Raw genomic sequence first — 27,850 nt, 5'->3', positions numbered from 1 at the left:
TCCTAACGCTGTGCGTTCTTGTTGAGGGGTATCATCGGGTCCAGCTGCTTTAGTTTTTGTTATCTTTTGTAATGAAAATTCTTCGCGTAATAAACTGTAAAGTTATTTTTTCCATCGCCTTTTGACATCCTTTTTATACACTAGTATTTTATTATTTTCATCTGAGATACATCTAATATGATTACTTTCTTTGCTCTACGTTTGTCTATTTTATGTATCTTCATTTGACTCTCTCTCTCTGTTATCAAGTTCATGGTATTGAATTTTATACAGTTCTGCTTTAGTTTTTGCTACGGCTACGTTCGCCTTCTTTTTGACTACCTTTTAATTTTGAAGATCTATTAGATCTTACTTGTCATTATTTAGACATGATATACATATTTCTTTATGTAAGAAATATAAAAGTTTATCATTAAAAAATCAGCTGTCTGTATAATGTTAAATGTATAACAGTCATATCGACATGTCATTTTGACGTATGACAATATGTCAAATAATGTAGTTTGCTTGTGTTTCCTAATGCACTTTTTTTTTAGCTAGTATCTAAGTTTAGATACCTCGCTTAGAAAAATTTGATGACACAAAATATTGGTTCTAGAAATTTTAGAAATAAATTTCAAATTCTAGTAAAAATTAAAATGAAAATAATAATTGTAATTAATAATAATGATTTAAAACGTTAAAATGAAAAAAATGAATAAATGAAAATTATATATTAAGAATCAGTAAGCATGGAATGCCAATAAGGCTGGTAGTGGTGACAGGTGGTATGAATCTTATAATTATTATTATATATTTAAATAAAAATTTATATGAATTGATTTTGTTCCAGTAAAAATGTTCCGTTGTTTTCATTAATTTGGTTTCTTATGTAATGGCATGCACAACATTAACAATAATATACTAATCCAACTAACCACCACAGACACACGTGCGAGCATGTCTCTTTTAATTTATTTCAAACAAAATTACACAAAATGTTTTACTGTTGTATTATCTACAAAATTGCTACTGTCGTCATCTTCAGTTTCTGAGTGACGAACACGATGGAAATGTTTTACATTACGTACATATACACACATTCATTTTGGTATACGCTGCAGTATAAGAGGTAGATGGTAAGATATCAAACCACCAGGTTATACTGATTAATCTTTAAGTAATATATCTAAAAGTAGGCCTCTTATTTAAAATTTATTCAACCAATTTCAATAGGCACTTTCTTCGTTTATTTGATACATTCTACTACTGCAGCCATCTTCTTCTACATTTTCCCGTAGGTTGTGACTACGGACAATCTTAGTTTTTGTTTTCTATAAAAATTATCTCAACATTTCCATGAAAAATATTTCAATCGATGAAAGAACTTAATTTCATTTTCATAACTGGATTGGCAATAATTTGTAACTCGTAACTTTTATGGAATATGACAAGAAATTAAAGAATTTCTTCATAATCTATTTACACAATTTACACTATCAGCAACTAACAACAGTAATATTTTAAGTTGTACATATAACTGAGTACCACTTGTAAAAAAAATTCATATATATTAGAGAATAATCACTACCGAGGAGGAGTTATAAATATAATAAACATAAACTAGTGATGTTTGTGAAGATAAAACATATAAGTCATCGTTATAGTGGCGTTACAGCTCATTCTGAGCCAAAGCCTTCAAAACAATTCTCCATTTCCTCCTGTCCCTTTGAAGTTGTTCAGGTTCTTCAGTTTCGGTTTTCTCTCGCTCGTCATCCCAGCCGTTGTCTTCAGTCGAAAACTTTTCTGACTATCGTGTCTTCTTCTCGCCTGATTACATGCGTCTGAGGCTACGTTAATAAAGTTCACAAACGTCAAGCTCCCCAAAACATCTATGCAACTCAAAGTTGTTACGCCTGCACCACAATGCTTTCTCTTTCACTCCTCCATATAGTCTTCGTACAATCTTTTGTTTGATAGGCTCATGCAGCAAAAAAATGCATAAAAAATCAGAAATAAAGAATAGCCTATTCTTATCACTTTTAAAAGTGTAATGGTAGCTGTTGGTATTCAATTGTTATTCTTCCGTTCTTGTTGATGTGAGTAAACTGTCAAGTCGAATCAAGTGGCAAACACAATTTGAAGTGGAATTAATTTGATTTAATCTCAATAATTATGGTTGTAAATCTCGAACCTGCACCGTATTTTTATACGTTTCTTACAACCATAGCGAACCACTATACGACCTGGAACCGGTCTCTAACAAAGAACTAGTGCACGTGATGATCGCTTCATCCTCTTAAAAAGTCTACGAGATCGTCGTGTCACGGCTGTACAAATCCGAAATCAACTTCAGTACGTCCTGAATACTAACGTAAGTGAACGAAAAATTAGACGAAGGCTTGGAGAAGCAAATTTAAGCAGTCGGAGACCTGCAACAGACCTAAATCTTCTCAGGCGCCATCGAGTTGCGTGGCTTCAGTTTGCCAGAAACCATGCTCATTTTACTGTAACTGGAGGCACGTTTTATTTACCGATGATTCCAGGTTTACCTTGTGGTCTCCAGCTGGCCGTGAGAGAGTATGGCGAAGACCACATAAGCTTTTTTCAGAATGTATCTTCAGTCCTAGGTAGGTTATCAAGAGAGCTCAATTATGGTATGGGCTGGAATATCTCTAGAGGCACGTACACAATTGTACATCGTTCCGAGAGGCTCCATAACAGCTGCCAGGTACATTGAAGAAATTCTCCGGGTTTTGTTGTGCCTTATGCTGGTTTTGTGATGATGCATGATAATGCCAAGCCTTACAGTGCGAGAATCCCTAAACAGTTTTTAAATGAAGTAAACATTCCTGTAATGGATTGGTCAGCATTGAGTGCAGACGCAAACCCAATCGAACATGGTTGGGCGAAGGATACGAAGTCCGTTTAACCTTAAATCAGTTACAAGAAGACCTTTTAGAGGAATGGGAACTTATTCCTCAACAGGACATTTCTCATTTGATTTTAGGCATGCCAAGCAGAATTCAGGCAATAATTCGAGCACGTGGAGGAAACATTAATTATTAAAATTAGTTTGTCCGGACACGTGATTAAAGTTTTCATTAATTGAGCGTCATTTTGTTACAACATTTACTTACGTTTTTTTCCTTAATTGTTAAATTGTTATCTACTGAAACAGTTCTTTGTTCAAAAGTTAAATTTTTATTAGAAATTACTTAAAACAGTTTATTTTGTTTGTGTTTACGTTATTATAATAATAAAAGTTTACAAAGAATTAAAATTGTAAGTTTTTATTTTAAAAATGCAAGTGCTCCATTTTTCCTGCTGGTGAGTGTAGAAGATACGACTTTATATCTCCCAATTATATTCATTTATACAATGAAATGTTGTTCTGGATTCTGACTCTACGATATTTAGTTATGAGGTTATTTCCATTAGTTTTCAGTAAGCTAAAGTGGTGTTTGAAATTCCACCATAGCATGAAACAGTTTTTGATTAGTTATTGAGTTGTGCGGCTTTGAAAGTCGCGAATATGTGGTGGGTATCGACGTCCAACTGTATGGTTTGCTGAAGAGTCTATCTGTAGATTTTAGAACAATGGTAGAATTTTTTCATTTTGCATTTCAGCCTGGAGCTTATTTTGGATTATTTTTTCTTTGTCTTTGAATAATTTTTTTTGGTAGGTCAGTAAGATACCTATGCTCCCATTATTTCGAGTAGATACCATTTTGAAGAGCAGGTGTGATATTCTTGTTTATTTTTTTGAGCTTACCTTTTTTTCGTATGATCTTTTTGTGATCAGATCTATACTTGAGTATTTATCAGACAATATTTAGGGAATAATTTTCTAACAATAAATAAAGCAAGCATTTTAATTTGATGCTTATTAAGACGTTAAAAAAGAGCACACTTTTCAATACTGTTCATTGGTAGTACTAGTGTTTTATTAAATTTTTACCAACCAATTTTTCTCCACTTTATTGATGTTGAAAATGTTTTATAATTATATTTATGCTTTTGTTAAAATGTTTCAATATCTTTTTTGACATTAAGTCTTTGTAAATAGCTTGAAAACCAATGACCCTTTAATTTGGATGTATATTCCACAATTATGCTTACATTGCTACAAGCAAATAATTTTAGAAATGGTTATAGTTATTGTACCATTTATTCCACATTACGCAAGGTGTACAACAAACTTAAGATTAGGGTGAAGTTTGATCGGGAAAAAGGGCCTGTTTTAGCAGCATTGGTTAAGTAAATCGTGGCAATTGTTTTCCCAGAGTTGTGGGCTCAATTCAAGTATATCTTAATAGTAGGTAATACTAATACCTAGCAGTAATGTAGGCTAGCTATCATCGTCACTATGTTCCTTTCCTTCCATTAACTTGATGATAAAACGCATCCCTGTGTAACCCCACTGTCTGTTCTGAATTGACTTAAAAACTTCTGATCTAGTCATACTGTTGCCATATTGGACTCTTACAGATTTTAATAAGTGTCACCAGGTCACACTTCTCTATTAAAATGGACCAAAGATTTATCCAGCTTATATATTATTCGAATGCCTTCTCGTAGTCAACAAAGCATATTATCATAGGTACTTAAAATTCTCTTACTTTTCAATGCGTTGTCTCAGGTTCAATACGTTCACGTGTGACTTTTCCCTTTACAACCCAGCTTGTTCCTGCGCTATTTGATAATGTATGTAAGTTGTTAATCAGTTTTTGATGCAACAAGATTTTACTGGCATGTGTACGGTAGTTTTCACATCTGGTAATAGCTCCCTTTTTGTGTAGTGGACTAAAAATTGAGGTACACCAATCAGATGCCCATTTTCACGAATTCCAAACAGCGACACAGATATAATGGATATGTAATCCTTTGTCACCTAGTGTCTGCAGCATTTCTGCTGGTATTGTGTCAATTCCTGCGGATTTATTTTTCTTTGTCGACTTAATTGCAGCTTTTACTTCAGAGAGCAAGACAGTAGGTTCTCTAGGTTAGTCGGAGGGCCATAAATTTTCTGCTGGAGTCTCATTATTTCTATATAAATCGCTACAGTAGTTTCGCTACGTTTCCAATATTTCGTCAGTATTGTTCTTTAGATTACCTTCCTAATGTACAAATCATTCTTAGAATTCTTGAAAGAACACTGAGCTTGCTACTTCCAGCTACTGCTCAGTACCGTAGTTTTTTTCTGCAGTATGAAACTTATCTAAATATATATTTTTGACACCACAATGAGATATGAAAGAAATCGCATGTTCAAAACCAAATATCGATTCAATGGTAGAAACTTTGCAAATGTTTTCAAAGGCATAAATATAATATCAAAAGTTTTTTTTTACCTTATTTGACAATATATTATTTTGATAGTATATTTTTCATAAGAGTCTGCTCTTTTTTAAACAGAAATTGCGTATTTTAGATGTTGCCAATTGTTTAAAAACTAAACGAACAAATGAGAGTAACGTTGTTGGTAATGTAAACATTTCCATTCAGGCTTCGATCGGCCAGAAAAAGACCTAAGGCACTCAAAACTGAACGAGTCGACAAAAGTAAAATCAGAAATTAGCAACCGTGACGAGGGGCATTGTCCTAATACTGAACTGGTACATGGCTTGTGCTTGTTTGGCTGTGCTTGTGACGGTTGTTTGGTGGTGGGGGCAGGTGGGCGACCGCCCGATCCAGATGGTGGAGGCGGCGGCGGGGGAGGTTTTTTGGAGGACAGGGATTCAGAGAGCTCGTCGGGCGTTTACGTGACGCCGCTGCAATCGCCCGCTGACACCGAGAGCTCTGCTACATCCGACCATTCCCCACAAGTTGACATGTGCCAACCAATCTTGGGGCCAGGTCAGTGGAGCGCCGGACCAGCTTAAACGCACACGAGCTTCTCACGCCGAGCAGCCGGATCCAAAGCGTTCATTCTTGTTAAAAAGCTTCTTACTAAACCGCTTTACACATGTGTTCTTTATGTAATTTAATTTTTAAAAGTTATTTAGCAGATAAAAACTAAACTTAAAACTGTATTTAATCTATTTAGAACGCGACATGCAATACGATTCACATAAGAACATAACTGATAGAATCTCGCAGTTTATAGTTCTTTACTTTACCAATACAAAAATATGAATGGGCAGAGTCTCGGCGGTATTTTTCTTAGTCATTTGGTAAATATCAAATGCGAAATCTTCTCTACTTCCCGTGTTTTTAGGTATCTAACATGAACCTAAAATACCAGTCATCTGTAGTTCTGAATTAATCCCCATTATGTAATTATTATCCCCTAATTAGTAAATGAAAGGTATTCTTTATACGGAATTTGCATATGGATTGAGTCTTCCCTTACTTTTATAAATTTGCTGTTAATAATTTTTCTCCTAACGAATCTTTGTAATATTGAAAGTATATTTCAACAAAGCTCTAGAAGGAATATATTATACCCATGTATACAGACAATATGTTAATACATACAGATAAAAAAATTATATGTTAAATAAATATATGCTATATTCGATCAATTTCAAGATAAGCTCGAGGTAAACAGTTTCAGACACGTGATCGATGGATGGTCGTGTCGTCGCAGCTTGTCATTGGTTAGAAATTAAGTGCTAACCAATGACAACCTGCGACCATGCGACAAACTCACCGATCACGTGTCTGAAACTGTTTAGCTCGAGCTTATCTTGACATTGAACGAAGTATAGAAGCTTTGGTAATGTTTTAGTTAACTATTATATGTATAAGTGGAGCATTTGTGCTCTACAATTTTTCCGGGTTTACATTCGTTTTATGGTTATACGAAAATTTTAATTTGGATCCAGAATTTTCAATACCTATATTTCATGTTTTGTTTTGAAATTACTTTTTAGAATCAATTCTTGGCCACCCCGGGTTCTTTTTACATAAAGAACACGTGATAATAGATGTTGCTTAATGATTTAATCATCCTTACACTAATAAATTCAAAATAAGTCAAAATTTATAATATAATAATTGATACAGTGACTGATATGGCACCTAAAAACAATATTCGAAAAGGAGATTAGCCGTAATCAAAATGAGTCCAAATATTAGTGGAAACTATGTCAAGAAACACATAACATACGCCCTTCTATACAATCTAAATTGAAAATAAGTATAACAGGTAAAATGCTGTCATCTTTATATTTGGAATATGTTAAAACAAGTAAAAAAAAACTAGAAAGAACACAATCTTGTTGAGTAAGATTGGTTTTATTTCTGCCTTAATTACTTAACATTGAAAAGAACATGAATATACAAAAATTACCAATTTCAACAACGCTGATATATTTCAGCATAGTCCCATGGCGAATCAACCTTATTGCATCATATACAATCAAAAACGTTAGCTAAAATATCAGGAGGTATGGTTTAAAAAAATATTAAATAAAACAAAGAAAAACAACATAAACGAAAGCAAAGACTAGGATAAACCAAAGAAGAACAATAAAAGAAAAATATTGAAAATTATAAGAGATTTGGAGAATAAGTTTAAAACTTATACTTAATAAAATACGTCCTATGGCGGCCCGATAAGTACTTAGCCTACAAAAGAAAAACGAAAATTTTAGAAAAGTGATGATTTATTTATTAACAGACTCCTTTTAGCTCGATACACTTGACCCAGATATGCTCTAACTTCTTTAACCCGTCTGAAAAATACGATGTCTCGAGGTCTGCAAATTAGACTTCCGTGGCGGCGATGACGTCCTCATTCGACTTAAATTTCTGCCTGCTGGTACTTTTTTTAAGTTTGGAAACAAAAAGAAGTCGCACGGGGCTAAATCTGGAGAATACGGTGGATGGGACAACAGTTCGTAGCCCAATTCAACCAATTTCGACATGGCGACGGCGGAGGTATAAGCAGATGCGTTTTCAAGGTGTAAGAGCACTTTTTCTTTACCAAATGGGAACTTTTTTCTGCAATTCGTCGAATCTACCCAATAATTCGGCGTAGTAGAGACCTGTGACCGTTTTGCCCTTCTACAGTTAGTCGATGTATATCACCCCTTGTGAATTCCAAAAAATGGTGTTCACCATGGTATCACCTTTCCTGTCGATAGGATAGTGTTCACCTTCTTCTGAACACGTTCGCCATGTGCCGTCCACTGTTTCGACTGTTCTTGGGTCTCTGGTGTGTACCAGTGGATCCATGTTCTTCCCATCCATCCAAACTTCTTCGGATTACGCTTAAATAGCGTCAAACACTGCGCTGAAGCGGTCTCGCGGTTGCGCGTGTTGTCGGAAGTAAACAAACGCGGCACCCATCGCGCTAACAGCTTTCTCATGCCAAGAATTTCATGTAGGATATGACATATGCGGTCTTTTGAGATGCATACTGTTTCAACTATCTCGCGCACCTTCAGTCGACGGTCTTCCAATACGAGATCGTGAATTTTTGTCACGTTATCCTCTGCAGTAGCCATTTTGGAGGCACCGAGGCGTAGTTCATCAAAAACCGACGTGCGAACACGTTGAAACTCGTTAAACCAATTTTTTATTTTGCCATCGAAGGAGAATAGTCACCGTACACAGTATCCAAGCGCTCCCTTCCAAAAACAAGAATCTAATCACAGACCGATACTGATCTTTTCAATTTTTCTAAAATCCGTGGTATTACACGATATCCGTATACACTATAGTAGATTTCTCTTGAGATAGTGGCGCCATCGGACGGTGAGGCTAAGTACTTATCGGACCGCCTACGTAATAATCTAGGAATTATAAAGAAGGCAGATCCGATAATGTTGGAATCTAAATCCAATTAAACGAAAATAAAAATAAATGAACAAAACATATAACCACTATAAGTGGAGAAGCTATTATTATATACTGAAGAAATTTGCTGTAGAATCATGTTTTGATCCTTTTGTAAAAATGTTTAAAATATATTCATCATTCATTGAACAAAATTGTCATTTTCACACACTTGTAAATAACTACTCTCATTACTCAAATAATAATGCTTCCAGTGGAAATAAGGTACATACATTTAATTTACTCAATGTACTTTCTTAGTGTAAAGGAAAAAGAGCTTTTGAGTGCCTTCTTTTGTAATGTTTCATGCACATTACACATTTTTAGTTTACAGCTGTTATTTATGAATGACTCATTTGAGAGATAGGTACACGAATATTTAGATCCCGAAACAAAAAGGGTTAAAAATCACCCAATTAACGACTAGGAAAATTTCATGGTAGAATCCGTTAATTGTCATTATATCTTCCGCCTATGGTTTATGGATTTGGATATCCGTTTCCAAGCATTTGGCCACAGAAAAGCAATTCAGCAACATATATAAGATCAACTAGCAAATTAAAGTCTTCGCTTCATTTGGACAAATGTAGTTTCTCTAAAAGAGAATAAAGGATCACCTTGTTAAATAAGTGGTGGATTCGACCTTTACTTGATTTGAGTGAGTGAGTGCCTTTCTCAAGTGATCTATTTTTGTTATGTGTTTACACTTTATAGTGTTTAACGGAATTGGTTGAGGAGGGGAGAACTGTCTTTGTCTTAAGTTGGTCATTCAGAATTCTTTCTCTTTTTTAATTTGTTAATTTCCATAGATTCTAATAAAGAATCTAATAAAAAATACCTTTTTTCCACACTCTTCAATGGATAACGTTCTTTCACAAAATTTTTTACGTTGGCCTAAAGGTGTTTCTTGGTAATACACGTTTAAGTTAAAGTTTTAGTTATAATTAAATAGTTAAATATTAAAAGGCAGTAAACCTTCTTGTTTGCTTTTAAAAATTTTAATTCCGGCAACGGTCTAATCAATTGTTTAATTTCTAGCTCATCAAAAGACATGCTTAAAATATTTTTTTAAATATTGATACTATTCATTGTTACTTCACACTTCGACACTAGAAGCTCTAAAAAGGTAAATGGTTCATTACCAGTCCATACTGTTTGACCTTCACTGACTAGTCTGCAGTATACCACCACAGGTGGGGTTTTACCCTGGACTAGTCTATAATAGTATCTAATGATTTTCGTGTTATAATTACTTTACGACACTATGCGATTGGTAGATCACTTACCAAAGGGCCGACAAGGGTGTCGTTGATTCGAGCCACCATATGAGTTCTCTGGATTCTTTTCCAACCTTGGCGTTGAAGTCTCCCATTACTATTGTTATATCTTCTTTTTTTATGGAAAGTAGAGCTTCATTCAATTGCATATAGAAATTTTATATCTCGTCCTCTTCTTTGTCAGCAGATGGTTTAACAACACGACGTTTTGAAGTTCAAAAAACTCCATTGTCTTTTGGGCAGTGTGAGCACTTGCATTGTCCTGATGTAGGATGATTCGCCGATGTGTGTTGCTTTGTCGGAGTTTCGTGATAATTTCGGGTAAACAAACGGTTATATACCAGTCAAAGTAACCGTTCTTCAATCTTCTATAGCAAATTTTGCCACATCACCAGATTTTGACACAAAAGTTGCGACGCAAAAGTTCGTTGACACACTTTGAGAACGGATCACTTTTTTTGGTTTTTCCTTATCGTGAAACACCCACACAGCTGATTGGCGTTTATTTTCCTGTTCGTACGAGTAAATCCAAGATTTATCGCCACTAACAATACTATAAACTTTTTTGAGCTTCCTTTGTTGAACCGTTCCAATGTTTTTCGACACCAATTGACGCGAACCGCTTTTTGCTCTTCTGTGAGCAAATGAGGGATCCAACGGGAAATCAACTTCGTAACACCCAGTTCTTCATGTAGGATTTTTTGGATCAAGGTCTTTGAAGTGCGGTTTCCCGGTATGTTACACGGCTGTCATTCTTAATTAGCTGACGAATCGCATCAATCTTTTGCTGTGTGACTGCTGTTTTAAGAGGACCTGGCTTGGATTCGTAGCTGAGTTGACTGGTGTGATGCTTCATTCCCAAACGCAGAAACCATTTTAGCGAGACATTGCTGTTGGGATAATCTTCTCGGCTAAAATCCATTTTTCGACCGACTTGCTAATTTCAAAAATTCAGTATATCTACACAACTTGTTGTATCGCAATGAAACTCTCGATTTATGTCAACAAAAGATTGGGGTTGCATTTTTGTCGGAAGGTTTTATTGGTGGCGCCCTCTAAGCGCGTATATGCAAAACTAAAAAGACAAAACTCGTACCAATAACTATGATACATACCTATACATAAAAGAGAATTATCTTTTATATCAAATGAAGTCATAGCACTGGTACGAACGGAAAATATTTTTTAAATGCATCGTTGAAACTTTTATCTGTAATCTAATACGTTTTAACTGCAGTATTACCGAACTCAAAAACGAATCATTCATAAATGGTACGGTGCAAACTAAAATATACATTCATTATTCTTATGATAGCTTTTATAAACTTACTACAAATATAATTGTAAAAAAGGTATCTAAAAATGAACGATTTGGATCCGGTCACGATTATTTTTGTTTATTTTGAGGCAGAGCTGCGTTCATTTGTCAAAAACAGTGAATTGGTTGTAGTGTTTTATCTTCGTACCACACATACACAAACTCACTCTTTTTTGCTTACGTTGTATTTAGTCGATGGAAGTTTTTGTTTTTTTAATCATGTTGGTGGCTTTTAGCGTACTTAATTGGTGGAAAAGTTTTGCTGTGGAATGCGTCTTTGTTGCTTACAGTTATGTAGTAGATGTTATGAGGAAAAATATCGATAAATAATTTAAGTATTTAAGTCATGAGATGAAGTTTAAATCTCTAGTAGGACGATAAAATCACGATGTAATGATAGCTTATAGCTTGTTTTTGGGTTGGTTGTATATTTTAATGGATTTGAGTAACTTAGGATATATACTGTATCACAAATCTTCAGCAAATATTTGTTATATAGCCAATATTTTATGTATATTATAGTATATATTAGTGTTATAGGTAACCTTGAGATTATATATATGCTGTTACTACTTAAATTGTTTAAATATAATCCTTTGAGGGTAATAGACGTCATGGCAAGTCAAAAATAACTTTTTTTAGAAAATTTCGAGCATTTATTTCGATTTTGTCATTATTTTGAACATCGAATTCTTTAGTTGTTCGTTTATGATACAATATATTTGTTATGGTTTTTCTACATTTATCACATATTAAGACACCTTTAGCAACAGTTTTAAAAATAATATAATTTACTTCTTGAGTGATTAGTTCAGTCCGGTTAGACGAAAAACAGACCTAAGCTTGCTTGGCGAACTGCCTCAAATTTTATTATTCTAACCTTCAAAAGTAGTATAAATTTAAAATCGCGACTGAATCTAACCGTTGCGTTGGCCGCCATCTTGACTTTAAAGGAGAACTGAACAAATTTTTTCGTTTATTATTAACCTAACGACATGAATATACATAAACAAAAATGGAGATGATTATGTTTTATACAATTTTGATCCCTTTCATATTTTTGCTGAAATCATTACTTGTATGGTTCGTACGTATACGGTAAAGGCGCGAGCGTTAGACCATGCGGGGATTGGTTATATAGGAATTGGTTTTGTTCAACATCTCAGTCATTTTAAACTTTTCGACGAAATGGAACGGACTTAAATTGTTGTTATTGCGATTTCCTACAATTTCTTTTTTAAACATTTTTCGTGCGGTTAATAGGAGAAAATATTGGAGGGGGGGGGGAATAATTATTGAATTTTCTCGTGTGTTATTAACTTTACGGCATAAATATATCTGAACAAAAACGGAGAGAATTATTTTTTATACAATTTTGGTCTGTTTCGTTTTTTTCCTGAAATCAATATTTGAGGTCATACGTATGCGGTAAAGGCGCGAGCGTAAGACTGCAGGGGTTGGTTTTATAGGAATTATTTTTCAATCTCTCGGCCATTTTCAACTTTTGGACAAAATCGTATGGACTTAAATTGTTGCAATTACGATTTAATACAATTTGTTCTTTGCAAATTTTTCCTTGATGATTTTTCCGAGTAAGGGGGAAATAAGCATAATTATTGAATTATCTCATTGACATGTACATTGACAAAAATGGAGAGAATTATGTTTTATGTAACTTTGATTTCTTTGTTTTTTTGTGCTACAATCAACATTCAAGGTCCTAAGCCTAACAACACTGGACGGTGACGTCATCAGCAGCAAGCCATAAACGGAAACTAACCTACGAGCTTAAATATTGATTTTAGCAAAAAAAATGAAAGAGATCAAAATTGTATAAAATAGAATTCCCTTCATTTTTGCTTAGGTACCTACACTCACGTTGTAAATTTAATAATAAACAAGATATTTTAATAATTATGCTTCCCCCTCTACTATTTTCCCCTTTAACTCGGAAAATATCGACCGCACGAAAAATTTATGCAAAAGAAATTGTAGGAAATCGTATTTTCAACAATTTCAGTCCGTACCATTTTTGTCAAAAAGTTAAAAATAGCTGAGATATTGAGCAAAACGGTTCTCTTTTAAAATGAAGACGGCGGCTATCACAACGGCAGAATTCAGTCGCGATTTTAAATTTACACTACTATTGATCCCCCTAAAGGCTAAAATAATAAAATTTGGGCCAGCTCACCATTCAAATGCTACCTCGACTTGACTTTAAGCATGGAGAAAAATAGTGTCGCTGAACTGAAAATGACGTGTAAAATATCAAAAAGTAGAAAGTAGTACACAATAAAAAGTATAATGTGTGCATTTCTGAGTAAATATATTGAGTTTACATTTATATTTTATATTATACTTGACACAAGGGAACTGTTTTGAAATATGTTTAGTTTTATCTTCTTTATGTTTACTAAATAATTTTCGACGCTCTTAACGCTTTAAATGACGTACTCGACGGATTCTGTGAGATAGGAATGTATTTAGTACATCTTAAAGAAATTTGAAGTAAGTGAAATGTCAAGCGAAAATGCAAGTCTATGCTAATAATTGACAATTGCAAGTATAATTTCATAAAGTCCTTACCAGTGATGTCAAATGTTGGCAGTATATAAAAAAAGGTAGTATTTGTAACAGTATAATTGAATATAGTGATATCTAAAACCATGAAAGCTTATTAGTAACATTGTTAAACCGGCATAAATTAAGTAATGGTGTTAAGCAATGAAAGAAAAGAAAAATTAAAGATGGCAACGAAAGAGATGTGTGTAAAAAACCATTGAAATTGACACACATCAAAATTAAACGAACTGGTACTGAAACTCTGACTGTAGAAGACCTACGTTTTGATTAGAAAAAATGTTTGGAATTGCGGAATTGCAAGTTCTTCGCAAGTTCTAAAGTGACTGATCCAGTAAAAATATTTTTTGATTTTTCTTGAGCAAAATTTTTTTGCTTTTCTTGTGCATTGTTTTTTTTTTTTTTTTCAAAGTTCATTATCATCATGGCTCTACAGCCGTTCGTGGGCCTTGGCCTGCTTCAGGACGTCTTTCTGTTGGTCCCTAACAAATGCCTTTCTTCTCCATTCTCTAATGCCAACTGTTTTGAGATCCTCTTCCTCTAGTTCTACTTCCTACTGAATTTTGGAGTTCTACTTCCTACTGGATTTTGGAACATAGCTTTTCTGGTGGGATTTCCAGGGTTCATTCTTATCTCCTGGCCAAATCTTATGCGATTTATCTTTACTACTTTTACTATATGGGGATCGTTATACTTGTTATAGAAAACGTCGTCATTTGTATACCTGGGAAGCATACCTGGAACGAATTTATATGCCTGGGGCGCTCGTTAACACTTAAAGTAATACTACCGCAGAATTTGTACGGCCAACAGATGCTATTTTGGGCTCAATCTACTTCTTAAATCCTTAATTATATCGAGAAATACAAAAGTAAAACTCTACAAAACAATAATACGGCCAGTCCTAATATATGGTTCAAAGACCTGAACTCTCAAAAAAGTAATGAAAACATGTTAGGATGTTTCTTAAGAAAACTACTAAGGCGAATCTATGGAGCGGTGAATGACAATGGAGTGTGAGAAGACGATACAACTGTACACTTTATAGAATATACCAGGAACCAGATATCGTAAAAGCTGCTTGATGGACCCATTGGTCAGAGAAGAAGAGGAAAACCCAGAACAAGGTTAGGGAATACGTGCTTGGCGGAGGAAGGCGATGAATGGGGACGACTGGGGAGAAATTCTTGAGGAGGCTAGGACCCACGCAGGGTTGTAAAGCCAGCATTATGATGGTGATGGATCCTTATAGAGTTTGTACAGTTTATAAGTTATATAGTATACGCCATATACCATTTTGATTTATTGCACCGTGTATTTTGCGCAGTACTTTACGCTCGAATCATCCTAGCAGTTCCTCACTATATTTTGTCTGCGCCCAGTTTTCGGAGCCATACATTAGCACTGGGCGTATCAGAGCCTTATTTCCATGGTGACATCATTTTGGCCGTTGACGAGTGAGCCCAGGTAAACGAAATTACTGACACACTCTATTAGTGCTTGTTCTATTTGCACTCTATTCTGTATTGGCTGCATCGTCCACTTATACCTACTTGGTTTTATAAGTGTTTATTACCATTCCCATATCCCACACTGCCAATTCTAGTGCTTTGTATGCTTCTGGAACAGCCATTTGTGTTCAAATCATCGGCGTATGCAAGGGTCTGGGATCGGCGTGCTTTTGTTATAAATATTGCCTGTGATATTAATGTGGGATAACTTTTTCTGATGCGATATTGAACAACACAGACGATATTGCATCTCCCTGTCTAAGTCCACCATTAGCTTCGAAGTCTGAGGATAAATTTCCCTCCAAAAAAAACACGCAACTGGCACACCGCATTCTCCATTGTTAACTTCACGAGTTCCACCAGATGATTTGGTATTCCCGGTTCCTGCATTGCTTCAAAGAGCTTTTTTATATTTATTGTTTCATAAACAGTTAAGTCCACAAACATGTGACGCGTTTCTATGTTTATCTCTCTTGTTTTATCTAGTATATACCTCAGCGTAGAAATCTGGTCAGTAGTTGATTTACCGTAGAACTGTAAAGTCCGTTTCGTATTTTCCAACTAACCTTTCTGCATACGGTTTTAGACAAAAGAAATGTGAAGAATATTTTATAAGCGCTGTTTAATAAAGTGATCTCTCTATAGTTGGAGCATTCGAGGATGTCACCTTTTTGGTGTATAGTACAAATTATGCCGGTATTCTAGTCGCCAGGAAAGGCTTTCTTTATCCACATACCCGTAATCAGGGTATGTAGACATCTACTGAGGTTTTCTCCGCCCTTCATAAACAGTTTTACTGGCAGATTGTCAGTGCCGGGTTACTTATTGTTTGATAGTTTATTTATTGCTTCGTTTACATCGGTTAGTGATGGTGGTACCCCTTCCTCGTTTTCTCTTTCTCTTTCTATTCCATTTTGTGGGTCTATGTATATGCGTTCTTCCCCGTGTTCTGCTCGGGACAGTTAGTGTCCAAAATTAAGGATAAATTTTAATCCCAGATTTGTGAATGCCGATTTTGGAAAAGTGATTTATGTAGCTGTAAGTAAAGCGTTTCTTTATTTGAAAAGACTGCCGAGTATTCAAAATATATCATTACGTTCGATATATGTTTGGTCTACTTTTATTAGATCCATAAGACGTAGGTAAATGTTTTGCTATAGGCTTTAGTGAAATATTACCAGCAGAACACCAAGCCGTACAAAAATTTGCTGACTAATTGACAGACAGTCCTCCTGAGATGTGGGCGAAAAACATTTAATCGCTTCAAATTACAACAAATGCCTGTGAAAATTTTCATCCTAAATTATTTTACAATTCGTACCCTAATATTTCAATTCTTATAAGTTTTAAAAAATATTCAAAATGACACTTACATAAAAATACTCAATTCTGCAGAACCAAAAAGTGTACTGAAGAGTATTTTAAGAGCGTCAAAAATTTGTTTATCATAAAATAGTGCAATTATTAAAGGAAAATGAAATTAGTAGATTTGAATTTGTCAACTGTATTTCCTATAGATTTATGCCCAAATAAATGAGTTGTAAAGGATATATCGAAGCTGAAGAATATCACGGATGCTTTTTTATTTCAGTTGAAAATACGTTTTTTTTTTTTGACGTTCAATTTTGAACAATTTCTGAAGTGAAAATCGAAATCTCAAAATAAATGTACTTTCAACGAATTGTGGTTAATTCCCATTAAAGATAGTTGTACAATTAAAGCATGTACATATGCGAAATTATTAAAATAATTTCAGAGTTATCATGAATTTCAGAGTTATTAGGACTGTATCATAAGTGTGATTTAAAATAATTAAAGAGAGGGAGCTAAATGTTACACAAACAATGGTTGAGTTAAGTTTATAAACACTCACAAGTTACTGTTGCACGTACTCGCAATATTCACACACGAAAGTTTCTCATATGAGTTTTAAACTGTCTTTCGCGGATTCGCGGTACTATTCACGTGTATACACTGTTATTGTTTCTTTTTGAGTAGTCGTTCACTAAGAGAGGATACAAGAGCGTCTATCTTCTACGGCAGTGGTTCTCAACCTTTTCACCACTGAGGACCACTTGTACCTTTCAGAATTCTTGGCGGACCACTTAGATATTATTATTAATATTTCCCAATAATAGGTAAAATGAGATGAACACTGAAGTTTTACTAATGAATTTATTATTTACAAAATAAAAAAAGAAAATATATAGTGAAAGACAAAAGTAATATAAAAAACAAAATAAAAAGTCATCTTCTTCTTAAAGTGCCTATCCGTTCCGGACGTTGGCGATCATCACGGCTATCTTCACTTTGCTTATTGCAGCGCAGAACAGTTCAGTGGTAGTCGTGTTATACCACTTTCGCAAATTTTGAAGCCAGGAAATGCGTCTTCTTCCCGGTCCTCTCTTACCATTTACTTTCCCTTGGAGAATCAGCTGGAGAAGGCCGTAACGTTCTTGATTTCTCATTACATGACCTAGATATTCCAACTTTTTAGTTTTGACGGTCATGAGAATTTCACATTCTTTCCCCATTCTACGCAGGACCTCCACATTAGTAACTCTGTCAACCCAGGATATACGTAAGATGCGCCTATAACACCACATTTCGAAAGCTTCGAGCCGATTCATAGATGCAACAGTCAGTGTCCATGCTTCCATTCCGTAGAGCAGAACTGTGAATATGTAGAAGTTCAATAGACGGCATTTTGTTTTTAATGATATGTCTCGACTTGAAAATAGTTCTCATTCTAACGAATGCTGTTTTTGCTTTTATTATTCGCTGTTTAATTTCTGTTGAGTGGTCCCATTGGCTATTTAAATTGGTGCCTAGATATGTATATTGCTCGACTCTTTCGATATTCTGTTGGTTGATTGTAAGTTGAGCGTTTAGTATTGGTTTTTTACTAATTGTCATAAATTTGGTTTTCTTTATGTTAAGAGCTAGTCCGTATCTGTTGCTGACTTCTGTTATGCGATTTGTTAATATCTGTAAGTCATTCAGATTATCGGCAAAAACTATAGTGTCATCTGCATATCTAATGTTATTCAACCATTCACCGTTTATTAGTATTCTTTTCGCACAACCGTCTAAAGCTTCCTTAAATACCCATTCAGAATAAATATTGAACAACAATGGAGACAAAATAGAGCCCTGTCGTACTCCACGTTCTATTGCAATTTTATCAGTTAACTGGTCTTCTATTTTGATTTTGGCCGTTTGATTGTAGTAAATGTTTCTGATAATTCTAAGATCTTTGTTGTCAATTCCAATTTCTTGCATTAGAGTCATTAATTTGTCATGTTTTACTCTGTCAAATGCCTTCTGGTAATCTATAAAGCATACGTATATATCACAATTCACATCCCTGCATCTCTGAAATAGCACCTGTACAGCAAAAAGGGCCTCCCGTGTTCCCAGAGCATCACGAAATCCGAATTGTGTTCTTGTTAGTTGTTCCTCACATTTTGTATATATTCTTTTGTGGATGACCTTTAGAAATGTTTTAAGTAAATGGCTGGTAAATGGTAAAAAAAGTCATAGATAGCGCCAAATTAAGACGTTAATGATGGTCTTGCTTCTCACTTGAAAGTTTCTCAATATTTGGCTCGAAAGAAGTTAACTCCAGTCTCATAGGAGCATTCAAATTTAGCAACCTATTTCTGTGTTTATTCTTGATGACATATAATGTTGAGGATGATGCCTCACAGAGATAAGTGGAATGAAAAGGAAGAAGAAGTTTCAAAGCTTTTTCACTTAGCAGTGGACTTTCATCAAGTAATCCTATCCAAAAATCTGCAACATTTTCGCAGTGAGATTTTATCACTTTTAAATGATCATCGGATGAAATTTCAATAAGCTGTTCATTTTCCTGAATAGACAGATTATTATCGTGGGTAGCTAAAAAGTGATCAATGAGCCACAGATTATTTTTCCTCACATCTGTATCAGAAGGGAAGTACTTCTCAAAGTAATCTTGAAGCGATTTAATGTAGGACTTTAGAATCTACGGGAACCACAGTCAGAGAACCGAAAAACATGTTTGTTCTATACGGAAACAAGAATTAGAGAGAGCAATTTATCATTTGCATTGTCCAAGAATTATATATATATATATATATATATATATATATATATATATATATATATATATCTGGGTCAAACTATAAAACTTAACAAAGAAAGCCAAACAGCAGAGATAAAAAGACGAGTTAGACTGGCATGGGCGGCATTTGGCGAACTAAGCTGCATTCTTAAAAACAAAAGATATCCACAGCATCTTAAGACCAAAGTATACAATCAATTCGTACTCCCTGTTCTCACTTATGGTTCCCAAACGTGGACATTTACAAAAGCAAACATGGACAAAATCATAAAAACCCAAAGAGCAATGGAAAGACAAATGTTGCACATAAGACTAATGGATAAAAAGAGAAACGAGTGGATAAGAGAAAAAACAAAAGTGAGGGATGTTAGACAAGAAGTTGCAAAATTGAAATGGAGATTTGCAGGACACAATATAAGACAAAAAGAAGACCGATGGAACAAAATTCATATAAGTTGGAGACCGTGGGAATATAAACGAAGCAGAGGAAGGCCTCAAATGAGATGGGCAGATGATATCAAGAAGCACGTGGGCTCTAGATGGATGACTATAGCGACAGACAGAGAAGAATGGAAAAGGATTGGGGAGGCCTATGTCCAAAGATGGACCGAAGAAGGCTAATTGGATAGATAGATAGATTGTCCAAGAATATCTTTATTTCTTGCGGGTAAGGATAAAAATAGATGGGGGAAATTATTACTAAGGATTGACTTCGCTAATGATTTGAAATTGAGGTCGTTAATAATACAGCGAAAAATATAATATTGTTTTCACTTGTGAAAAATTAAACAATAGTAAATAACATTAAAATGCTGCTATAATATCAGAATGTTATAGTATCAGAACCATGTAAGATTAATCTTCCGTTAATTTTACAGTGATACCATTTATGTCTGTAGATAGTAAATATTTAAATAGTAATCATTTAGACTCTCTGTATTTTTAAATTATTGCATTTAGAATTTAGTAGAACGGTGTAAAAAACGGTACTGCTTCCGATTATGGTAAAATTCACATTTAAATTACATGTTTATAACAGGTAACTATTAAAAGAAATGGTTATGTTTGAATTAGTTGGGTATGCCTTAGTGTTCTGTAAAGAGAAAAAACTGCATTTAGAATGTCGTCGTTATCAATTACAGAGGGTTGATAAAACATTTATGTGCATGCTTCTGTTTGCATGCTTGATGAGTATATTGCTTTTAATTGTAGAAAATTAATTAGTATTTGATAAGGTGTTAATTTTCACGGAAACATATTTGCGGAGCTTCCAAAGCGTAATTTTTTGACTTATCGTTATCATATATTTTAAAAACTTTAAAATAAATTTTATTTTGAAATGATTGTTTTATGACAACCGGTTTCGGTTTAGAATTCCAAACATTAATAAATAATCCTTCCTCTCACTAAAGTGGGAAATTCAGTCCTAAAGCCATTCCCTTATCTCTACGACTCTGTCTTCGATCTACAACTGTCTAATGAAGTCAAAATATAGGCCGAAACATATCGTAGTGTGAACTGAAGGAAGAAAGACATTCATGCCTTCTGATATGTAATATTCCACCCTTTATAAAATAAACGGCAGAAATTTGTTTCAGGCAAATAGTATTTTCATATGAATATGTAATTGGGAAAATATTATTTGATAACTAAGAACTTCAGATAAAATAAAATAAACTTTCAATATGTTTAATAGTTGTTCCCTTTAAAATTAAAATTTTGATATCCTTTTCTATCTATTTTGGTACTATCAAGTAAAGGTCATTTAATATTGTATAAGTGCTATAAATTTTATGTGTTGTGGGCAAATCTCGTACTGTTTAAACAATGGACTGTTGAATTGATTCAATGTAATAAAATACAAAGATAGAACAAGAAAGGTAGTGTATGGATAGTCCAATGTGAGTTAAAATGTGTATTTAAAATTTTGAGTTCGAAAGTTTACGTAAAATTCGGAGGGCTATTGTAGATAAAGAGGTCGTTTGGCTTCGTAGATCTTACCACACTCTGAAACCTGAACGATCTTTTGTATATACCAACATCTATGTTTGTGGCTTTGTGGTAAGCTTTATCACCTGTGGATTCTCTTCTGAATCGAGGCATTGCTTCAACAAACTTAAAACTGTTCCTGCGATGCTCAATTGACCTGTATTGGTCCTTTTTGAGATTCATCGAGGTTTTCTCACTCGTTTCAGTAGTTCTCCTTACGTTTGGAAGTATTGTGCAAAACGGGATCTAGTTCCATAATTTCAGGTAACTGGGGCTGCGTTATTCCTCTTACTGTATGCTTTGTCCATTCTTGTCCCACGAGAAGCTAGAGAATAGTGATCATTTTAGCTTATATTCAGTTTTGGTCAACTAACATAATAAGCGACCAAGACTCCCCACGACGAACACCTTCACCAAGACAGTGTCGCACGGCTCTCAATGAAGTAAATGTTTGCTTAAACAATGTCATAGCGTAAATAAAATATATCCGCCTCACAGTTCGCATATTATAAAAAATAAGAGGTTATTTACTTTTAATTTAATATTTAATAATTTATCAGCATGTTGTTCTAGATGTAGGGCATCTTTTTTTACCTGCAATAATAATTTAATTAGAATCTGTTTCATGCCATAGTCTAGACGAGCCAAAAATTTATCTTCTACTAATTATATTAAATTCAAACTGAAAAACTGCGGACCAATGGTATGAGCTATCTATTCTGTATAAGAAGTTTTGTTATTTAAATGGATTTGGAAATATTAGATACCTTCTAATATGATTTAATAGGTGCATAAACTATTTCTTAATTGTAAATATATATAATAGCTTTTTAATAACATCAAACAGTTCAAAGTAAACTTAGAATGCGGTTTAACTACCGGGTACAGCAACAAAAATTATTGTTTCGTTGATATTCTTCCTCATAACATATTGTTTAACAGCTAAATCTGTGTTTCGTATCAAATTAAAGTGTGCGAACGCAAAAATTTTCCCCAACCTTGGATATTTATGTTAATTACATCATAATGTTGTGTGTGTCTTTTTCAACTTAAAACATTTATTGTGTACTTTTCTATATTTGTAGGCGATTTGCCCACTTATTTAACCCGATTTACTTGGGATATCGCCAAATATCCCATCAAGCAATCGCTTCGTAACATCGCCGATATAATCAGCAAACAAGTTGGCCAAATCGACGCTGATCTGAAGACCAAATCGTCTGCATACAATAACTTGAAAGGAAGTCTTCAGAATTTGGAGAAGAAACAGACGTAAGTATTATTTTGATTGTAAGAAAATAGTTACATCAATTTGATTAAATATTTATTGATGGTAAGAAATTGTAACTTAATCCCAGTACATTTTAGAGTATTGAATTCAGATATGACGATAGTAAATTATAGTACGAAAGACAGTTAAGATTTAATTTCAATACAGAGCACCACCATTCGCTTATACGCATTTCGTCCTTTTGGACTCATCAGAGCGAACTTGTGGTAAGCTCTGAATGAAACAAAATCGTTCTGTCATATTGGTTTTTAAATTATAGTAGTTTTCGATGGAACATGTGCCTGTGCTACATAATTCTTGGATTATAGAAACGGATGAAGGTTACACTTCTGGAATGTTCAAGATCAAATGTGTGACCTGTATGGAAATGGTATTGGTCTAGGTCTGCAACTGAATCGGAATTATTAAAGGAAATGTTCATAGATCCTATTTTTCGATTCTTCGATTCGTTTATGGAGGCTCTAGATGTATAGAAGTAGCTTCTTTCCAGTTGATAAGACCAGTTCTTTCTGGTGGATCTTATAGATGGATTGATTTGGTCAGAAAGTGTTTCCTAAATTTGAGTCTTCGTGCTGTGGGCTGGTAATTATGAAGTAAATGTAGAGGGCATTTTCAGTTTGTTTCTTTCGTTCCACATCTCTATCAACTTTTGTTCTGATATCAGGTGGAGCGATACCAATAAAGGATAGATCGTAGTGATGAGTGTGGGTTTCAGACATCTGCTAATGATTCTTGCCGACTCTTTGATAGCTACATTCTACATCTAGTATGTGCTGAGGCTTCTCATACCGTTGTAGCATATTATGAAACTGAAACACACGAGTGCAAGCGTCGATTAGTAGGCGGAAGGAACGCACTTATGTTTTTCCGAGATTTGGCTTGAAGTAGTTAGATTGGTAGTAGTTGTTATTGGTTTCAAGGCTTCACTCAGTGTTGTCCCCATTTCTTTAGTAATACGGCAGAGTCTGGATTTAGTTTTTGAATGTAGTGAGTACCACATTGAGGAATATTTCTTCTTGAAACAGTTCTCACGATATTGATGAATTTATCCTAGTTTTCAGGTATTGAATGAATTTTTCCCAATTTGAAGTTTTTTGAAGTTAAATTTTTATTTAAATGGTGATTCTTTTGTTTTATTTCAGCGCTCATAGTGCACATCATTATATTGTGTTGGGTACGAGGAATTGCATCTCCAACATTGGGTTGCTATTTTGTTTTGATACAAAAATATTGCTTGTATTGTATCCCATCGTTCATCTGGCATTATTGAAATAGGAATTGGCATAGTTTACCATTGACTGTTTACCATTGTCATCAGTCTCCATGTAGCCCCATGAAAACACTGATAATTGAAATAACCTACGATGCTGGTATTGTGGTAGTTAAAATTGTCGGTCACACAGCTATTTGATGGGCAGGTAGTGAGAATTTCTAGATTGAAAATTCAGCGAGAGCAGAAGATGCTATGCTCTGTTCAAACCAGACGGGTAAGGATAGCACTTCCATATATTTCACCTGGTTTTTCAATTACGTACCAGATATATTAGGTTTGTGAAAAGTCATCTCTCTGTGGGTGTCTTGCATCATAAGCACGTTCTTTTGTGTTTGGCATACCTCTTAGATAATAAATTTTCCTTATCTCTAAAGCATTGTGGCATATTATGTAGGTATATATTTTATATGTGAAATATTCCTTGACCCCATTAATTTATATTTTGAGCCGTTTGAATGCAGTCATACACATATGTGCCTGCCATTTGTGATATTAGATCAAATAGCGTGTGGGTATAGCGAATAGCTGTATATTCCGTCAATATGAATTAAGATATTCAAAATGATTGGTTCTAAAGAGGATAGTTTTGTTAAAATCATTTAAAGAAAGGATTATGGAAGAAATGTCAAAATATCGATCTGATGAGAAAAGAATAATTAACTGATTGAATCATTACCTAGGGTATGCACAATGATAATCTTCATGGAGATTCATTGGTACCCATTAGATACGCGAGTTATGCGAGAGTAATAACTAACTTTTCTAGGAGGTGAGTAATTAATAGATTTCCGGTAATTCTAAGTTGAAAGAAGACTAATTCTTATTAGAAGATATTGTCAATAATTTCATAATTTTTGAAATCTGAGAGATTTTGTTAACTGTTAATGTTAGGAGAAACAAATAAACAGCATTAGTTGCTGCAATATACGCTAAATTTTTTCTTGAATTTTTACAAAAAAATTCCTTAGTTTATAAAAAACGGTTTTATTCAATTATTCTGTATTAAAAATTTAGACAAATAGTTGGTATAACTTCATCAATAGTTTTTTGTTGCAGAGGAAGTTTACTAACAAGAAACTTGGCCGATTTGGTGAAAAAAGAACATTTTATTTTGGATTCTGAATATTTGCAGACATTGTTGGTTATTGTTCCAAAGTAAGTATTGCAAACAGTCTGTTAACAAAACTTAATAACATGATTTAATAATGTATCCTTTACGTATCAGGAAAAAGTAACAAATTAGAGGAATAGATGATTTTATACTTTCTGGTGCTCTCACGAGCTGTTTTTTTTTTATTTTTAAGTGTTTGTAAAGTCAAAATGTTTTAATAAAAAACATTAAACATTTTTAATTGAGTTCTTAGCAATAACATCCAGTCTCATCTTCATGAGAATTTTCATAATCTTATTACGCTGCCTATGTCAAAAGCTATTTCAAAATAATCTATGAAACAAGTATTAACATAAACAACGTTGTTTACTAAATAATATATATGTCCAATAATTTATCAGCTCGCTGCGATCATTTACATAAACTTCACAGACTACATGCCACGGATTATAATCTAATATAATTGGATTATTTTGTTTTTAGATCCCAGTTCAACGAATGGAATGCAACATACGAGAAGATTACCGACATGATAGTGCCCCGTTCTTCGCAACTCATTACCCAGGATAACGAATACGGTCTATATACTGTATCTCTATTCAAAAAGGTCGTTGAAGAATTCAAGTTACATGCAAGAGAAAAGAAGTTCATTGTTCGTGATTTTACCTATAACGAAGAGGAACTGGCAGCTGGAAAGAACGAGATAACCAAACTCGTCACTGACAAAAAGAAGCAATTTGTAAGGAAATATTTATTCGCAGATTTCTTTCGTTAAAATGAGATATAAAAGTAAAAATTTCTTATAGAAAAGGTTCTAAATTTATATTTCTTATATAAAATATGTAGACTTGATTTGCAATTTATCATTATGAACGTTATTATGCATAAAACTAACAGCGATTTCGCCGTCTACTGAATATTTGCACTATCTAAACTTTTCCGTTAAATATAGATTTTTCTTCGCGTTTTTTTTTTCACCAAAACAATAATGTGTTGTTTTTTTAAGTCTCGGTTGGGAGCAATATTGGTTCCAACACGGTCGGGAATAATGTGTCTGAAAAAACGTTATTGATTTACCTACGTTTTTTTTATTACTGTATTTGTGATCTTATTAAAAAGCACGGATATGTATTATTAACCATTGTCAAGCTTTAAGGCTTTTGTATTTTCAAAAAATTGATTTTTTCCACATTGATTCCACATGAAAGTATTGAACTTCAAGAGTATTCACACCAAATCGAAAGTAAATCCAAGCTATATTACTGGAGTTATCGAAATTTGAATACCGCTTCAAACACGTTTTTCTCGAAACTTTGTTTCTCCGTGCGGTATTCACGATTTCTCGAGAACGAATCCTTTAATTTTGCTAAAACTTTGCATAGTTTATCTTTATAGTGCTGTTTCGTGATTGAACGAAGGGCTTGAAACACAAATGAAGTTCAAAGTTTTTATATAAGTTTGCATAAATTTTTGTCTCGTATTTGTTAGCATTCTTCCGATTCTCATCGTTTTTAAAACATTTTTTCGTATAAAGAAAGAAGAGAGTCTACGAATTGAAAGTCCCTCCGATCAATCACCAAACAATACTATAAAGTTGAACTGTGCAAAGTTTCAGCAAAATTGGTCGATTCGTTCTTGGAAAATCGTGCATCATCATCAGTAGCTCGACAACCCTTTCTGTGTCCTGGCTTGTTCTAGGATTTTCCGCTATTCTGTTCCGTTCCTTGCTTTGTTTTTCCAGTTAGTAATCTTAAGTGTTTTCAGATCTTGTTCCATGTATCTAAGTTTGGGTCTTCTCTTTGACCTCGTCCCTACTGGTGTTTGCCTTATTATATGTTTTGGTGTTTCAATCTCCAACATCCGTTCAACATGGCCCATCCAGCGCAGACGTCCGATCTTTATGGATGTTATGACCTCTTAATATGACCTCTCTTTCGCCCCCTTATATATGTGTCTAAGGGTTTTTCGTTCAAACGTACGTAATGATACGTAAAGGACACTTTTCGACAGTGTCCATGTCTCTGATCCATATACAATTTTACATCCATATACAGGTTTTATCAGGGTCTTGTATATTTTGCATTTGGTTTTTCTTGTGATGTTGTTAGATCTTAGATGTTTAATTAGTTCATTATATGTTTTATTAGCGATATGTATTCTTCTCTTAACCTCTTTACTGACATTGTTATCTGCGGTAACTAGTGAACCTAGATATGTAAAATTTTTCACGCTTTCGATGTTATAGTCTCCTATTGTCAGATTCTGTGGGTTTCTTTGGCATGTCGATTTGCTGGCCTTCATGTATTTGGTATTTCGTTAATGTTTAGGCCACTGTTTTGTGCCGCTCTTTCTATCGCATTACATGCTTCTATCATCTCTCTTTCGCTTCTAGCTATGATATCAACATCATCTGCAAATGTGAATATTTGTACACTTTTTGTTATTATTGTTCCTCTGGTGTTGACTTTTGACTCTCTAATTATTTTCTCTAATGTGATGTTGAATAGAATACAGAATAGGGCATCTGCCTGTCGTAGGCCCGTTCTCACATGGATTGTGCACAGGGAAATCGTGCCTACCACACGGAAAAATAAGAAAAACGCGTTTGAAGTTTTTACACTGAGAGCGC

General features: G+C 34.2%; 1 protein-coding gene across 1 annotated transcript in view; it reads left to right on the top strand.

The window, feature by feature from the left end:
• Vha44 (V-type proton ATPase subunit Vha44) overlaps window positions 1–27,850 on the top strand; it is a 59,861-nt gene that overhangs the window by 22,391 nt on the left and 9,620 nt on the right. Inside the window, exons 4-6 of the mRNA XM_072522724.1 lie at window positions 22,632–22,818; window positions 25,167–25,265; window positions 25,705–25,960. Of these exons, the coding sequence (XP_072378825.1) occupies window positions 22,632–22,818; window positions 25,167–25,265; window positions 25,705–25,960 (542 nt within the window). The remainder of the gene's footprint in view (window positions 1–22,631; window positions 22,819–25,166; window positions 25,266–25,704; window positions 25,961–27,850) is intronic.

The sequence above is a fragment of the Diabrotica undecimpunctata genome, chromosome 2 (genome assembly GCF_040954645.1).
Source record: "Diabrotica undecimpunctata isolate CICGRU chromosome 2, icDiaUnde3, whole genome shotgun sequence".
NCBI classification, from domain to species: Eukaryota; Metazoa; Arthropoda; class Insecta; order Coleoptera; family Chrysomelidae; genus Diabrotica; species Diabrotica undecimpunctata.
The sequence above is the reverse complement of the archived record's forward strand: the minus strand, read 5'-3'. Positions and strand labels throughout refer to the sequence as shown.